Source organism: Grammomys surdaster, unplaced genomic scaffold (assembly GCF_004785775.1).
Source record: "Grammomys surdaster isolate TR1022 unplaced genomic scaffold, NIH_TR_1.0 237, whole genome shotgun sequence".
Lineage (NCBI taxonomy): Eukaryota > Metazoa > Chordata > Mammalia > Rodentia > Muridae > Grammomys > Grammomys surdaster.
In genome coordinates, this window is record NW_021604682.1 from 3,376,141 (window position 1) to 3,393,972 (window position 17,832).

At 40.5% G+C, this 17,832-nt stretch overlaps 1 protein-coding gene across 1 annotated transcript in view; it reads right to left on the minus strand.

The window, feature by feature from the left end:
• Pcdh15 (protocadherin related 15) overlaps positions 1 to 17,832 on the minus strand; it is a 537,968-nt gene that overhangs the window by 290,332 nt on the left and 229,804 nt on the right. The window contains exon 9 of the mRNA XM_028773900.1: positions 5,112 to 5,318. Coding sequence (XP_028629733.1) covers positions 5,112 to 5,318 — 207 coding nt within the window. The remainder of the gene's footprint in view (positions 1 to 5,111; positions 5,319 to 17,832) is intronic.

A 17,832-nucleotide genomic window follows, 5' to 3' on the forward strand; every position in this document is an offset into this window, starting at 1 on the left:
CAGGGGCACACTTCCATTCACATTGCCTGTTTCTCAGTTACTCTCTTACTAAAATAGAGTTTCCTTAATATTTATGTTTATTTACAACAGGAATCTTTTATATCTCTATAAAAGGTGTGTAAATACTATGGCTAAATACATTTAGAAACAAACATTTAGGGCAGATTTGGAAATACTGAGCAAATTGTCACTTACCCAGTAACATTTTCGGTTGATTTTAAGGTGAATGCTGAATTATAAAATAAGTTATGTTTTTGATATCTTGAATAAAAATGTCATATGATTTCAGTTACAGGTTTTGGTGTATGTGTGTCAACACAAACAGCATTAATGCTTTAGGAATTTTATAGCTCCTAGCTTCACCTTTCTTGACCAGCAACATTTTTTAATATGCCAAGAAATCATTTCTACTTTAAATCAAATACCCCTTTTCTCATAAAATTCAGACCTTCCTTTGACAATCTGTGCTACGATGTCCCAGTTTGGATTTTATAAGCATTCTTGCATGTTCCTATAGTTAGTTACAGAGTCAAGATCAGGGAATATTTGTGTGTTTGCAATTCCTTGGACTCCATAAGAAGCTAGACTCTTACTTCACAAAGTAAGATGTGAGGACATATTTTCCTACATAGCCAGAAGATTTTATGCATAGACATGATACTCTGACCTTAATTTTCCAAAAGGCTAGTAGAGTTCATATAGCAGGCATGACTTTAAAATGAACTTCAGTTTGTTAAATATAGAGAATTTATTAATAAAAATATTTTCTTCTGTCACACAATATACGATTTATTTTACCCCAAAACACCCTGGCAGTATACACCAAAAAATGATTTATTAGTGTATTGCTTTGTAAACTGCTTGGTATAGGGTAAAATAAACTCCAATTCACTCACAGAAATAGGAAAAAAATCAATACAAAAGCAAATGTATGTACAAAAGTGATTAACAAGTATTTGAATGTAAAATAAAATGTCAAATAAACCTTCATTGTATAGACCTGTGTTCACATGATGGTTCATAAGATTTGAAAACAGACATGTAAATGAATCAAAATGATACCACAGGCATGCAAGATGACATGCATGTTTGCATATGTGCACATAACGCATATCTATATATGTGTCCATATACATGTATGCATAGTCATGTGCATATACGCACATGGCAAAGAATGACAGTAAATGAGAAAATTGAATCTAACTTGTCAGTTTTAATAAATGAGTTGGAGAGTCCTAAAGTACCTAGATCAATACCTACTCCATCTCAAATTTTGAACTTTTTAGGAAAGAAATGCCATGATGAGTTACCAATGTCTGTCGGGGACTAAGAAACCACTACTGTTTAAATAACATTTTAACAGAGTATTTGTTCACTAAATTATCACTTATATTAGTAAGTGATAATAACGTTTTATTGGCAAAGAGAGAGAACTAGAAATGATTCACAGCAAATGGCAACCACAAACCCAACAACCAGGTACCTACAGGAACTCCACCAGGTGGTACCTATATGTGAATTAAACATGAAATAAACATGGTAAACTTAAAGGTCAACATGCCCAACAAATGCTTGCAAATACACAATAACAAAGCAGAGAGATGAAGTACACTTAAACTAACAATATTGTCCATAAGATAGACAATCATTTTCCCTTAGACCTTTGACATAACTATGATAGAATTATATTTTATAACTATCTACTTATAAGTACAAGATACCTTAAAATAGATTAAGTATTGTAAAACATCAACACTCATATATCGAGTTGTTGGTGATTCACCATCCTTAAACAAGCCAATGAATTATATCTGTTGATTCTCACCCTACAGAGAAATTCAACACCCAGCTTTTCCTGCCTCTGCCCCTTGAAGCATGGTGGTCTCAGGTTGTTTGCTGTAACCCTTGAGCACTTCACCTTGTTCTTACAGAAAGAACCATTTAAAAACTACACTGGCAAGAAGACTGTTAAATTATGTTAAGTCAGTGTTTCGTGTATGTGTACACACTGGTCTGTGAAAAGTATAGACTGGTACAAGGGTGTGCTACTTAGTAACTTTTCAGTCTTATAGTGATGCTGAGGATACATTTAAACCCTTGGTCCATATTATGAATGACACAGTAACTCAGCACACTTGGCTCTTGTTTCGTAAAATCTTACCTCACTTTTTCTTGGTAGGAGGAAGAATTCAAATTCAACATCCCTAGGAATAAATACAGGTGGCTGGACCATCGGTGTGTGCCCATAGCCTTGGCTATTTCTGAAGCAGCCCAAAGGGATTTACTCCTGCACTGAGCTCTGGCTTCTCTTGCTTGAGGCCAATCTCTGTTTATATTGGTAGCATCTACTTGAGGTCACTCATTTCTGTAGGTCTTATTAGACCCTGGCCCCTTGCTGACTATTCTCACTAATTATAGCCCCTCTCAGTGTAATATCTTACTGGGTAGTAGAGATTTTGATGGTAATTTGAAGTAACACACACACACACACACACACACACACACACACTATAGAAACTATACATATTTAGTATAGATATTAGAAACTGCTAGCAAAACTAGTTTCTTGTTTAAAAAGATGTTTGGACTACAGGGGCAAAAATGGAGAAGAGCCTGAGGGAAAGGAGGTCCAGTGACAGGCCCAAATTGGGATCCAGCTCAAGGGGTGGCTCCAAGGCCTGACACTATTTCTGATGCTGTTGTGTGCTTACAGACAGAAGCCTAACGGCTGTCCTCTAAGAGACCCAACAAGCAGCTCAAAGAGTCAGACACAGATACAAGTACCCAACCAATGGATAAAAGCCGGGGACCCCTGTTGTCGAATTGGGGAAAAGCTGCAAGAAGCTGAGGAGGAGGGTAACCTCATAGGAAGACCAGCATTCTCAATTGACCTGGACCCCCAAGATCTCTCAGACACTGAGCCACCAACCAGGCAGCATATGCCAAGCACATATACAGCAGAGGACCAGCTGGCCTGGCCTCAGTTAGAGACGATGCACCTAACCCCTGAGAGACTTGAGGCTTCAGGTAGTAGGGAGGTCTGGTGGGGTGGGGTTGGGGGATGGGGATATCCTTTTGGAGACTAGGTAGGAAGTGTGGGATGACAGACAGTTAGAGGGCAGACCTGGAGGAAGATAATGACTGGACTGTAAAAAACAGATTACAGAATAAAAAGTAAAAAATAAAAATAAAGATATTTAGAAGAAAAGAACCAGATGATTTAGACAGACAATATCTATCTTCAAACATATTAATATCTGTTTTGTGATTTTTTTTGTTCCCATAAATGCACATAAGTTCCCAACAGGGCTGCCTTGTCTTGCTTCAGTAGGAGAGGATGCACCTAACCCTGCAGAGACTTGATGTGCCAGGGTGGGGGATATCCAGGGCAGGTTGCTGCCCCCCTCTTAGAGGAGAAGGGGAATGGAGATGGGGGAAGGACTCTGTGAGAGGGGCTGGGAGGGACCCAGCATTTAGGATGTAAATAAATAAATAAATAAGTAAATCAATACATTTTTTTAAAGTAGAAGAAACAAAGAAGGACCAAGAATCTAGACAAGGGTCAGAAGGCAAGTGTAAAGACAAAGAGAGCAGAAGAGAACACTTAGGAGGAAGAGGTGTATGGAGGGAGGTGGGGGCACAGGAGTCTCCAAGGAACCTGCGTGTGTTTTCTTGTGACAGCAGTGACAAACCTCTGGTGCAATGAAAAATTTTAAGGACATTCTAGAGCAGTGCAGTCCATTTAGCCAAAAAAAAAAATGTGATGTTTATATTTGTCAATTAAAATTTTGAAAAATTAAAGCCAAGTGTTGTAGTATAGGCCTGTCATCCAGGGCTTGTGACATAGAGATGGAGGAATGGAGGGATAGAGAGCTCAAAGTGGATTAGGGAATCAGGACAGCTCTGGGGCCTCATACTTCCTCAGGACTATGCTGCGCTCCCGAATTCCACTGGTAGGTAGCATGCTATCGTTGTTAGTATTGTATTAGACTTTTGGCTACCAAGGTGTCACATTCATTTCTGCTATAAAATATGATGTCTTTGCTCTGCCTCTCCCTCCATACATTCCTGGAGGACTTGGGGTTGCCTGTCATAGATTTTCTGTCCAGCCTTCATGTCAAATCTCTGTGGCCAATGGAATAAATCACTCTCATTTTGCCTAGCTGGATGGTTTTCTACTCATAACAACAGGGTCAATACTAGAAGACCAGAGTCAGTTATATGTGACCTGCAGGGATAGAAACCTCACCAGCCACAAGCTGAAGTAAGTCTGGGTCTATAACTTCCAAGGTTCTACTTTAGTAACATGCCACTACAATGGAAGAAAATCCCAAGATGCCAAAGGGGACTGCTTTCAGAAATAGGTTTTATTAAATGATTAATTACTACTTTTTGTTTTTACTTTTTTGGTTGTTTTTATTCATTTGTGTCTGTCTGTGTACATTATATGTGTGTGTATGTGTGTGTGTATGTATGTGTGCCATGTGTGAGTGGTGTGTGTATGTGGAGTGTGTACATGAGTGATGCATGTGTATAGTGTAGAAATACACTTGCTTCTGTGTATGTGTGGTATACATGAACATATACCCGTGTATGGGTATGCAGACACACACACAAAGGACAGAGGTCAAAATCTGGTACCTCTGCTACACCTTATAGCTGGTCTGGAGCTACTTACTGGCTAGACTTTCTTTATGTGGGTACTCAGATTCTGATTTGAGATCTTCACAATTGCCAGGAAGCACCCCCCTCCTTATTCCTGCTTGTATGATTTTATATACACTTTTTGATGCCATTATTTTCCCCCATAATGTATCAGCTTTCAGTTTATATTAACACAAAAGATCACCCCGGTGATTTAGTAAGCACCAAGTGAACAATCCATTGGCTTTCATGGGTCGGACAGCTATACTGAAGAACAGCTATTAAACTAAACATGCCTTTAAAAAAAATGCCCCTGACATAGAATTCAACGATAGCACTAAGATTTACTATGCTGACTTTGTTTTTTTCTTTGCTTTGTACTTTGTATAGCTATTACTTTGTACTTCTTAGGATAAACACAGAAAATAATATCAACAAGTAATTGCAAAGATGGTCATGGAACTCACGTCTTCTATGTCTTTGTCCAGAGCTACAATTCTCAGAGGGGTGGTTAAGTTTAGGCTCTCAGAAATGGTGGCTCCCACTGGGGCGGATTCCAGGATGTATCCTTGATAGCTGGGCATTGTGAAGTATGGACTCTGGTTGTTTTCGTCCAGGATTTCGATGTGGAGACTAGCAAAGGCAGGCAGCGGGTGGCCATTGTCCTGCTCGGCCTGAAAATGAAAGAAAAATTATCTATGATGTCTCCTGGAGTGACACTTTACATGGTATAGGCGTGGTCTTTCTTTACCCTCAGGTCCTTGTAGAGAGACGAACTGCTCTAACAAATGTTGGAAAACAAAAATGAGAAACAGAAGTGGAGAGCCTTTATCATTTAATCTCCTTTCTTAAAATCTAGTTCATTTCAGAAAGATAACCTCAATAGACAATTGCAGAAGAGGAATTTTCTTTTTTTCTTTTCTTTTTCTTTTCTTTTTTTTTTTTTTTTTGGTTTTTTGAGACAGGGTTTCTCTGTGTAGTCCTGTCTGTCCTGGGACTCACTCTGTAGACCAGGCTGGCCTCGAACTCAGAAATCCACCTGCCTCTGCCTCCCAAGTGCTGGGGTTAAAGGCGTGCACCACCACCGCCTGGCGAGGGATTGATACTGTATTGATACACGATTAGAAATACAGAAGGAGAATACAATTGGGTTGAACCTATACATCTTTTTGTCTTTTCAATGTCTTCTTATTCCAAACTGGAGATTCACTGCCTGCCGTGCTATGAATGTGTGTAGATCCAAGGTCGTATATAAAAATCCTAACCCAAAAGCAATAATGTATATAGCTTTGGGGACTAGTGCCTTGATAAAGGTACAGTATCTATCAGTGAGATTTTTGTCCAAAATAAAGAAGACACAAGAGACCATGAAGAGGCTGGTCTGTCATCTCAGCATCGCTAGATAGACTCAGGAGGGTAAGAGGTCGAGGACAGCCTCGACTGTACAGGAAGAACCATCTCCAAACCCAAAGAAACATTCAAAAGCTCTAGAAGAAACCTGGGCTTCTGCCAGCTCATAAGAGCACAGCACAGAAGTGCCAAATAGGAGTGGATGCACCTTTGCCAGAATGGACCTGCCAGAGCCTTGTCCTCAGACTCCAGAGGTCAGATCTGTGAGAGATGCATGTCACTGGCAAGTCACTGGCACTATGCATTTTGTCGTGGCACAGACCCAAGTAATTGTTTTTGCATAAATTAATAGATTAAAGCTGCATTTATCATTCAGAATGGGGCCTGGAAAAAAATCACAGCTACAAGTGAAAGGAAATTTCACCATAATTTTTAACAGTTAAGTCATCTCTAAGGTAATTTATCAGAAATACACTACCCAGTGCACTTGAATAAAACTATACTAATATACGAATGCATATACTTATTTTTCTATTTTTTTCTTTTTGCTTTTTCTGCTTCATATCTGAAGGACATGGAGTAGTAAGAAAGAAGGGAACGCCCTCTGAGCCCATAGACCTGTGGAATCCACTTGACAATTAGCGGGGTCACCGGTCACAGTCACTTGGGATAGCCCTCATATCCCAAACCTAGGCTTCTAAAATAAAATTTCACTTTGTTCTTCTCATTTTACATTTCCACCATCAAATGAGAGGGTGAACAATAGTCCCCACTGACACTGAGCATAGAGTTGATGACTTTGCACCAAGAAAATTCCTAGGATTTGTTACTCTATGAGACTGTTGCTCGCACTTAAGATGAATGTCCTAATTACCAATGTTAAAGCATGATATTGGTAAGTGGACATTATAGAATGCATTGAGAAACTTCTAGGTTTTAACATATCTTGCCATCCCTACTTTGATGTGAGTTTCTTTTGTACTATTGTTTTATGCTCTTATGTCATCACCTAACCGTAGAATGCAAAATAGTCCTCGCTGTAAGGTATTCTGAGCGCCACTCCGAAACAAAGTTGACCCCATAGCTTCTTCACACAGATGTGGGTGGCCCTGACTTCATGAGTTCAGGGGTCACTGTACTCTCAGGGAATGGGATTAATTTGTGTTGAGCCTTGGGCGTTCTAATGGCTTCTGTGATGTCTTATGGAGACGACCAACAAGGAAAGCAGATGCAGCAGCGCCCAATCAGGAAACAGAGCCCCACTACAGAAACAAACACTGCAAACATAGGGTTGCTGCCCAGCGAGCGTCACAGCCTGCTGAAGGCAGGACTGCTCTGTGCCAGGCCTGTGGACACGGAACAGTTTGCACACGTAAGTTGTTGTAGACAGGATTTCTTTCTCTCTGCTGGACTCTTTTTTGTTCTAATAGCCACTAAGAGTGCTGTCCAGAGAGATCGACAGTGGTATGGCAATGCGCAAATTGTATAATCTATTTCCTCTCACCCAACAAACACATACATATTTTTTATGTGTGTGTGTGGGAGGGGATGAGGGAGGCCGCGAAATTGGATGATAATGTAAGAAGCTTGGATGCCGTATCCAGATTGTGTCATTAGTTTTTATTACCAGCTGTGAAGCCGGGAAAACATGTATTATTTGTTTCATGAAAACAAAGTGATTTACTGGGAAGAAAACTAAACTCAAATTAGGTTTTCAGAACAACTGAATTCCTACTTTCCCAATAGCTTTGAAAAACATGAACATTTTAGCAATCACTAGAGAGATGCTGATTTGTTGTAATAATGACTAAATCTTTTGGATACCATTGTATCTTCAGTTCTATTGAAAGCCCCGCAGATCCCTGTCTACTGATCTCTGTCCAAGCCCACTTTTTTTTTTTTTTTTTTTTTTTGTTTTTTCAGACAGGGTTTCTCTGTGGAACCCTGGCTGTCCTGGAACTCACTCGGTAGACCAGGCTGGCCTCGAACTCAGAAATCCACCTGCCTCTGCCTCCCAAGTGCTGGGATTAAAGGCGTGCACCACCACATTTTTATTCTTACTCCCTTTGCTTCTCTAAATATAAAACTAGATATACTTCTGCACTGGGGAAAACTAACAATGTTAATTCATGTTCATTGCTACGTGGTACTTAAGACACAGTCAGGCTGAGCTGAGACGTCTCCAGATACGTGAGAAACCACACAAAGAAATTTACTGGGAGTTCTCTAAATTTACATAACAATAATGAAAGGAAAGTGGATGGGAGAAATTGGTCAGGAGGTAATAGGAAGACAAACACTTCCTATTGAGTTAGATTTAAAATGAAGCACTGAACGGCAACAATGTTACAGTTTGTTCTTTATTGGGCCCAGGTGTTCTGAAAACTCTGACTTCTGCTATTCAGCTGCAATCAGAAAGGATGAGAGGTTGAAGAAAGAGACACAAGTGAAAATGGTAGCATTTAAACCTATTTACTCTCATAAAATAATGCTATTAACATTGACAAGTGTGTGGTTAGTAGAAAAGTGTATTTGGAAGCCACATTTGGGGTGCTGAGGAGAGAGCTCGTTGAGTAAAGTACTTCCTGTTCAAGTGTGAGGAAGAGGCCTGGGTCCCAGCATCCACCTAAACACCTAGGCACAGTGGAGTGCATCTCAAATCTCAGCATGGGGAAAGGGGAAACAGGAGGATGTCCAGAGCTAGCCTTGCTAGTGCTGCCAAATCGGGAAGCTCCAGGTTCAATGAGGGACTTTGGTTCAAAAAGTCTGATGAAGATTGAAAAAAGATATTAAATAATAATCTCTGCTCTCAATATGCACACACACACACATTTATACATATATAAATGATCTTGCACAAGCAACACACACAAATTAAAAACCCATGTTTATTGGTAAAATTTTGGGTATAAGTATCAGTTTTAGAGAAAAGAATGAAGCAAAACTAAAGTTGAAAATGCCCATGGTTTAGCCTCTCACACTTGTTATCTCAAGGACAAACTACTGAAAGCATTCCAGTTGTCAAATTTTGATAAGGAAATAGCTATAAGTTCTGGGTTCCTTGCATCCAAGTACTAGAAATAAAGAATAACTTTTACTTTTCTTTTTTAAGACCTTTTACTTTTGGTCCAGGCTGACTGTGAACTCCGAGAAATCCTTCTGCCTTGGTCAGTAAATGACTGGGGTCACAGACTTGTGGTGTTACAAATGGTTTTCAGACTTTTTCCATGCTGGCTACTGGTGAGTGATTTACAAGCGGATATGTGAAGCATTAAGAGGTTAATATAAAAGAGCATTTGAATACGTTCCATAGAAAGAAAAACAGATCTCTTCCTAGGATGCTAAGGTGTGTTTTTTTTTCTTTTATATTTATTTGGTGTGCGTGCCCAACAAAAATTTTTCTTACAATAATTGGCGAAGTGATAACTCTTTCTATAAAAATATGACTATTTTCATACTTCTAAACTAGTGTTTTTACCTTTATTAAAAATAGAATACAGTTTTATAAAATATATCCTGATTATAGTTTTCCCTCCCTCTATGCCTCCTGGGTCCTCCCTACACTCCTGACTTCTGGATCTGCTTCCCTTTCTGTCTCTCATTGGAAAACAAAGGGCTTCTAAGAAATAATAATAAAATTTATTAAGATAAAAAAATTAGGACAAAACAACCAGACAGGAGGCAAAGAATCCAAGAAACGATAAGAAATGGGTAAGACACAGAAGCCCACTTGCTTGTATGTTCAATTCAGGAATTCCATTAAAAAAAGTAACATAAAACTGGAATCCACAATGTATACACTAAAGACCTGTAGGGTGAGAGAGAGACCTGTAGGGTGACAGAGAGAGAGAGAGAGAGAGAGAGAGAGAGAGAGAGAGAGAGAGAGAGAAACTAACAAGCAAATCTGACATGACATCATGAGATAAGGAACCTACAAAGACGCTATTGGGTTTGTTTTCTCTCAGCTATCTTCTGCTGGCCATGTGGTCTACCCTTAAAAGCAGTTGGTTTTCCCCAGTAAGACACCCTTGGCAAAACTTGGCAATTTTCATTTGCAAGTGATTATCAATTGCAGCTTTCTTCTGGGTTAGGAAATGGGGCATGAGTCCAGTTCTCCTTTCAGCCCTAGCACGCCCTCTTGCTGCAGACACATGCAGACCCTCCGTATTCTGCCTCATTCACTGTGAGCTCATGTGTGCTTCCCCTGTGCTGTGTTTGGAAGGCTCTGTTTCCTGATGTCCTCCAATCCTTACACTTTTTCATTCCCCTCTTCCAGGGAGTTCCCTGAGCTATGAGGGGAGGGGATGATAAAGACATCCCATTTAGGGTTTAGTGTTCCAAGGTCTCCCACTCTCTGAATGTTTTTCTGGCCATGGTCTCTGTCATCTGCTGCAGTAGGAAGCATCTCTGATGATGGCTGAGCAAGGGACCGATCTCTGAGTGTAGCAGAATGTCATTGGGAGCCATTTTATTTCTAAGTTCTTTTAGTAGAACGGTAGTATTTGATTTTTCCTAGGCCCCTGTGCTATCTAGTCTCAGGTTCATGGTCACCTAGGATGTGTTGGTCATGAAGTAGAAATTAGGTCAAATCAAATACTGATTGCTTATTCCCACAAGCCTTGTGACAAGCCATCATCTTCTTTACCTGCTGTCTCACTGTCCACATTGGCTGGTGCAAGAGTCAGTCAGGCCTTTGCTACACCTCTTCTTCGAGTCTACCCTCTTACTGGTCTGCTCTTTCTGGTTGTAAATGTTTCCACAATTTTTAATTTACATATTCATCTCCCTCTGAGTTCTCCTGTCTTTACCCAATGCTGCATTTTCCAATGCTGCTTGGACATTCGATGGGTGTTTCAGGTAGAAACTTTACAAAAGTTAGTTCTCAGCCCAACCACAATGTGACGGCTCCAACCAGTCTTTCCTACTCTGATGTCAGTTTCGGAGTGACAGTTCTTGAAGCCAAGAACCTAGAGATCATCTAATTCCCCCCTTCCTCTCACATCTCATGTTTAACTTACGAAGAAATCCAGTGACAGTTACTTTAAAACACAATCAGAATCCAAGCAATTCCAACCATCCTTAGGCCGCTGCTACCTTCTATGGACCATTTAAACTTCTTAACTTAGTTCCGGACATGTCCATTAGACATGCACCTAATGGCAACACGATTTTTTTGGAGCTGAAAATAACAAAGAACAGCTTTATCTTTAATCCCCTAGTTTTCCTTTTCTTTTCTGTTCATTTCTAATCCTCTTCAATGGGTTCCAGACTGCCTCAGACTCCACAAGATCTGAATACTGTGCTCTGTCTTGCTGCCCCTAGGTGGCGCCACTGACTCCAAAATATGCTGTTAAGTTATAACCTTATGAATCCTTCCTCTTCTGAAATGTTCTTCTCATAGACACATGGATCAAATATCTTTTGACACATGGGCTATTTGATCACCTTATGAATTAGCACACTATTCTGCTAGAATTCCTTTCTTACTTTACCTTTTTATAACACTTTGAGACTCCTAAAATATTGCTACAATTCACCATCTTGACATTTATTATAAAATTCTTGCCATAGAATAAAATTCTCAGAGTCTGGTATGTTGACAAATGTATTTTTGTCAAATGTGTTTTTTTCAGCCCTTTGGAAGGGGAGTTTAAGTCATCTCCAGTTACTTATCAAGAGTTCACTGACAAGGCCCACGTGACTACCTATCACAAAGGAACAACAATCACTGCTAAAACATAAAACACCTCCCAAATCAGAGATGTATGACCATTTTTATTATCTTTTGATGTTAATGGTTATTTCCCAAGTATACAGCACCTGACAGCTTGGTGGTTCTAGCTATGAGGGCATTTACGTTAGATAGGAAGGCACGTGTTACAGCAAAACCAAGCAATTATCTAACAGGAAAAGCTTAACTGGATAGATAAATGCTTATCTCTCAGACCGATCTAATCCATCTTACAACTGAGGTGAGTTCATCAACACTCCTGTGTCACAGAAAATTACATCGTACAAGACATTACTATCATGTGATAACTATGTAACGTAAGATGTTCAATACATCAAACAACTCAGACCTGCTTAATAGGGGTTAGTTTTATGCACACATACACATACATACACATACATACACACACGTATATATAACTCCCTGTGTAAATATATATATATATATATATATATATATATATATATATACACACATGTATATGTATATGTGTATGTATATATAAAATAAGTCTTTAGGTCTTGGTTAGATAGTCATATGGTTGAGATATCATAGGTGTATCTTCTCTGAACTTTCTAGAAAACATATTTTCACAGTTGAATTCCTGGTCCTATGACTTCAATATCTTTCTGCCCTGTCTACTAAGAAGCTCCTTGAGCCTTCCGTAGGCAGGCATTATGTTGTAGATTGTATAAAAGGGGGGCGGGGCTCTTCATCAACACATGTTCTCTGCTTTTGGACAACTGTAGTTTTCTATAATCTCCATCTACTGCAAAGTGAAGCTTCTTTGATGAGGGTGGACAGCTATGTTTATCCATGGGTATGAGGAGGTCTATTTAGAATGCAGTTAGGTATTGTACTGAGTTAGTAGAGTAGCAGTAGCAGATTGCTCTCTGATATCCATGTCTGCACTAGCCCCAGGTAGTTGGCTATGTTGCTAATACCAGGCATGATTTTCTGCCTACTAAGCAGGACTTAAGTCCAATTAGAGAGCTGTTGGTTACTGCGAAGACATGAATGCCACTATGACACCCTTTGGGTTATCATGCCATGCCGTTCTTTGTTAGGTTTCATAGGAATTACAGTTGGATAGATCTACTGGTTACTTCCCTCCTTCAGAAACCTGTATAGCATCTTCTGTATCAGGAGAGCTGGTCCTCCCTCAGGGAGATTTTAGAGATAGAGCTAGCTCAGATCCTATAGTTTTTGTGTTGGAAATACATAGTATCTTCATTGATAGAAACTTAAATTTAAACCTCTGGGAAGCAACCAAGAATAATAGCAATAGTCTATATTGGGGGGGGGTGGTTAGGAGCTTTGACTCCCACCAACAATTTGTAAGGTACTTTGCTATGCCTGGTATTTTGCCCAAATGGCACCTGTGTGTGTGTGTGTGTGTGTGTGTGTGTGTGTATGCACGCAAGCATGTATGTGTGTATATACTGACTTACTGACTTATATATATTGTATACAATTTTAGGTAAATAAATACTATGATTTCTTATGAATTTTTCAGCTATTCCTCTGCCCTTCCTCTCCTTTTGTATTGATATCTTCCCCCCTCTGTCTGAATTTAAGTGCTCCCCCACTCCTTTCTACCTATGTCTCATGCAAATTTCTTATATCCTGGTATTCTCTCTCATTTTGAGCAATGTCGCCATTTCAATTTGGGCTTAAATTTGGACAGCTTGTAAGGAGAGATGGTTTAAAGGAAGTCTATGCTTCCCTGGGCAAAGACCATAATAATATTAATACTAATCAATGATTGTGTTAAGTATAGTCTATTGATTTTGAATACTTACACAATTATGCATTCCAGTCTACAGACTATCACTGAGTGGCTAAAACTTAAAGGGCACATCGAGAAGTTTGGAAGCAAAGTTACTAGAAATCTTCTATGGCTCACAAAATATATTATAGATAGCACAAACAAAATACAAAGAATTGTGTTGTGCACAGTAGAATTGATTTGTCTTCAAGGTCATAAATCCAAGGAACTGTTTTCTCATAGGAATAACTATATTTCCATTTGACAAAGAAAGATATCTTTACCACACAGAATACAGGAAGCACACGCTCAGAAGGCCTAATATTATGACATGATAAAATCAACAGACTTCCCAGCTAGGGATTATTTTTAATATAATGAAACACATTTACTTTTGTTTTAAGTTGTTCATCTGTTTGGAACTTCTTACAATGGAAAAAGAACTCTTCAAAGCCCTTACGCTCTTTTCAATAATAAAATCATTTCTTTTTGTTTAGACTTTAGAAAGCAAGGATGTCAACTATTTTCAACAATTTGAAGAAGATAGTTGCACTCATTCCTGTGAGGATTATTGCTTTGAAAAGGGTTTTAAACAACTCGAGGTAGTTCTGATATTTTCTTCTCCCTACTATGGCAGGGGAGGTCTGGGAATTGGCTGTTCCCATTCTGAAAGTAGCCTCAACTTTTACAAAACACCACTCAAGGGCCTTTTCTGAACTCATTGATAAACAACCCACTTGGCATTTTACGAATGTTGAAGACTGACAATGTAAAAAAATCTTGATGTGAAAATGGACTGGAAGGTTCACCGCAGAGGTTACTAATCTCTTCTCTGTTCTTCAGAAAAACAAAAAAACAAACAAAAAACAAAAGTTTTACTTGGCCAAGAGGTTTTCTACTCTTTGTTTTAATATTTCTATGGAAAATTCAAGAATTGGAAAATTCAAGAATTATATGAAGGAAAAAACAACACTGCTTTGTTACAATAGCGTGGTGATGGCGAAGTTTGAAGTTCGTGAGTCGGAAGTGAAGTGTGAGCCTTGGAGGTGAGAGTAGAGAGATGGGTGTGGCTGTGAGGGATGAGGACAGGAGCAGGGGTAGCTCATGTGAGGTCTGGAGTGGAGGTGGCTCGCGTGTGAGAACATTGGGCACTAAGATGGTTCTTGTAGCAGAATAGCATGGGGGTGGGGTAGTTTATGTGACAGATCAGAGTGAGGACCGGAGTAGCTCATGTAAGAGAGCAAGGTCGGGGCTTTTTAGAGCTCACCTAGGGTGTAGAGAAGGGTCTTGGGTGGTTCCTGTGGGGAACGGAGTCAGGACTGGCCAAGTTCTTGTGGGGATGTGGAATACAGGCTGAGTGGCTCATGTAGGATACGGAACAGGGGCTGAGGAAGTTCCTGTGGGCATGGAGCAGGGGTTGGAGTGGCACGGTATACAGAGTGTGATTGGGGTGGTTTATGTTGGGCATGGAATGGGGACTGTGGGAGCTCCTGTGGGCGTGGAGTCGGGACTGGGAAGGTTCAAGTAGGCATGGAGTGGGGGATAGGGTGGAGTGTGGAGTAGGGGATGGGTAGCTCTTGTGGATTGAGTGGAATGGTTGGAGGGCGTTAGCTAGAGCTGAGATGTTACTTTCACCTCAACATCCCAGAGGACTTGAGTACTTGCTGTTTAATCTTCAAAGGGGCCAGTGCAGGTAACGAGGACTTAGCAAAATTAAGTTTCTGTAAAGGGGCTGAATAAATTTCTTCTCTTTCTCCAAGAAGTGGCAGGTGAACGTATGTGAAAGGCAAGTGACCAAGCAGACTCTTGCCTCTGTGTACCTTTTGTCAACACACATTTGGGGAGCTTCTGCATTCATCTCCCTCCTGAATGAACAGTGGCGTGAGATACACATGCCACACACCCATTCCTCTCACCAGTACAGAGAATCAGGAGTCAATTTGTTATCCTATTCATCAGAATAATTAGGTGTATTCCAGGTTAATATGAAAGTATAAAAATTATTGTTGAAGAAGCAAAGGCCATGTTTTATGTGGTAGTATACTAAATAAAAACATTTGAAATAAGATGAATTTTTACCACTGTGCCAAAGGGGTCGATGGACTTCAGAAAGTAGGTTGCTTTTGACAAAAAGAAGGATTATAATGTATTCTGAAGGGTAGCTCAGACCTAAAATCTCTATGAGAAATAGAGAAAGAAATTCACTTCCCCTTAGAGATCTTGGCTAGAGCAGGGTGATGGATTTCACTTTTTACTAATTTGAGGGTGTGAAGTCTGGTGAGCAACGGCCTGATGTCTTTGCTTCCCAGAGTCTGTGTGCGCCTAGTCTCTAACGGGAAGGTGTCAGGAGATGGGACCATGTGAGATATTATTTTATAAGGGTTGAATGTTCACAGATGGAGTTAGTGTTCTTCAAAATGCATCCCCTCAGGACCAGAGAGTTGTTGCAGTGGTGAAGAGAGCTTTCTGTGCTTTCAGAGGACCTGTGTTTGGTTCCTACGACAATGCTGTGAAACTCAACTACCAGCAATTCCAACAGCATGGGTCTCGCAGCCTCTTCCAGCATCAATGCTTGGTCCAGGAAGTGACAACCATAAGGAGGTATGGCCTTATTTTATTAGGTGTGGCCTTGGTGGAGGAAGTATGTCACTGTGGGCATGGACTTTAAGACCCTCCTCCTAACTGCCTGGAAGCCAGTCTTCTGTTGCTTTCAGATGAAGACCTAGAACTCTCAGCTCCTCCTGCACCATGCCTGCCTGGACACTGCTATGACCCCATGTTGATGATAATGGACTGAACCTCTGCACCTGTATTCCAGCCCCAATTAAATGCTGTCTTTATAACGGTTGTCCTGATCATGGTGTTTATTCACAGCAAATTGAACTCTAATGGGATGGTTTGTTTATGCTCAGCCCAGGGAGTGGCACTATTAGAGGGTGTGGCCCTGTTGCAGTAGGTGTGGTCTTTTTGGAGTAGATGTGCCTCTGTGGCTTTAGGAACCTCATCCTAGCTGCCTGGGGGCCAGTATCTACTAGCAGTCTTCAGATGAAGATGGAGAACTCTTAGCTCCTACTGTACCATTCCTGCCTGGATGCTACCATGTTCCTGTCTGGATGATCATGGACTGAACCTCTGAACCTATAAGCCAGCCCCAATCAAATGTTGTTTTTATTAGAGTTGCCTTGGTCATGGTGTCTGTTCACAGTAGTAAAACCCAAACTAAGACACCTAACTAAGACACTATGAATCCTTCTACACAGGTGGCATACACACAAATAACTCTTGAGAGGAGGACCTTAATTGGCCCTATTAGGCACAGGTGAAGACACAAGGAGATATTGTGAATCACTCATAAAACAGCAAAATCTTCAGTGCGCACCCCATGTTACTTAGAGTGAGAAAAAAAGTGTTTGTGACCATTGGATTATGGGAGTTTGGGTTAAACAGTGGTTAGAGCCACTTCCTAGAATATACTTTGCGTATTCATTGTTTAAATGGAATACAGAAGGGTGAGGACACTAGCCAGTTGTAGCCACACACACCTGTGATGCCAGCATCTGGGAGGGAGGGAGGTAGAAAGATCAGGAGTTTGAGATGAATCTCTTGGCTACATAGTTCAATGACATAATTGGCTAATAAAAGTCTCTTGATAAATAGAAAGAGAGAGAAGGGAAGAAAGGACAAGATGAGAGGGTTGGGAGGAGGAAAGGGAAGAAGAGAATAGATCTAAGGTCATAGAGTCGAAGTATTTCCAGAACTCTGAAGGAGTGACATTCCTACTCGGTGACATATGACTCGAGTGTAGCTGAGGAAAGGCAGCCACGGGCAATATTTTATTCGTTATCACATTTCGTTACTGAAGGATCTTGTTTATTCTTCCCCCAAAGGAAAGGTTCATGCTCCTGTCTCCTCCCTCTTCCATATACATAGACACTATTACACAGTACAGAGGGAAAAACATAATGGCTTGTAAAGTACAACCCTCTTAAAAGATCTTATGGATTCTGACAGTTCGTTGACTTTCCATAGGAGATTTCCATCCTTGTATTTTAAGCAGCTATGATGGATGATGGGTGACAGGCTGCTTTCTGTGACCTTGAAGCCTGCAATACTTCAACATGACAAAGTCTGTGTTAAAAACCCACATGAGGCTGGGCGGGCAGGGCAGATGGTGGAGAGGTTGGGAAGCAACATGCGGAGGGGCATGTCTGTGGTGACTTTAAAGAGACTCCGCTGACAGTGTGACAAGTTTCATGGGGTGCATGGGAGAGCAGCTAAGGCTTGCGAGAGTGAGTGAGAGTGATCCTGTGTGTGAGAAGTGAACAGACAGCCAGAGCAC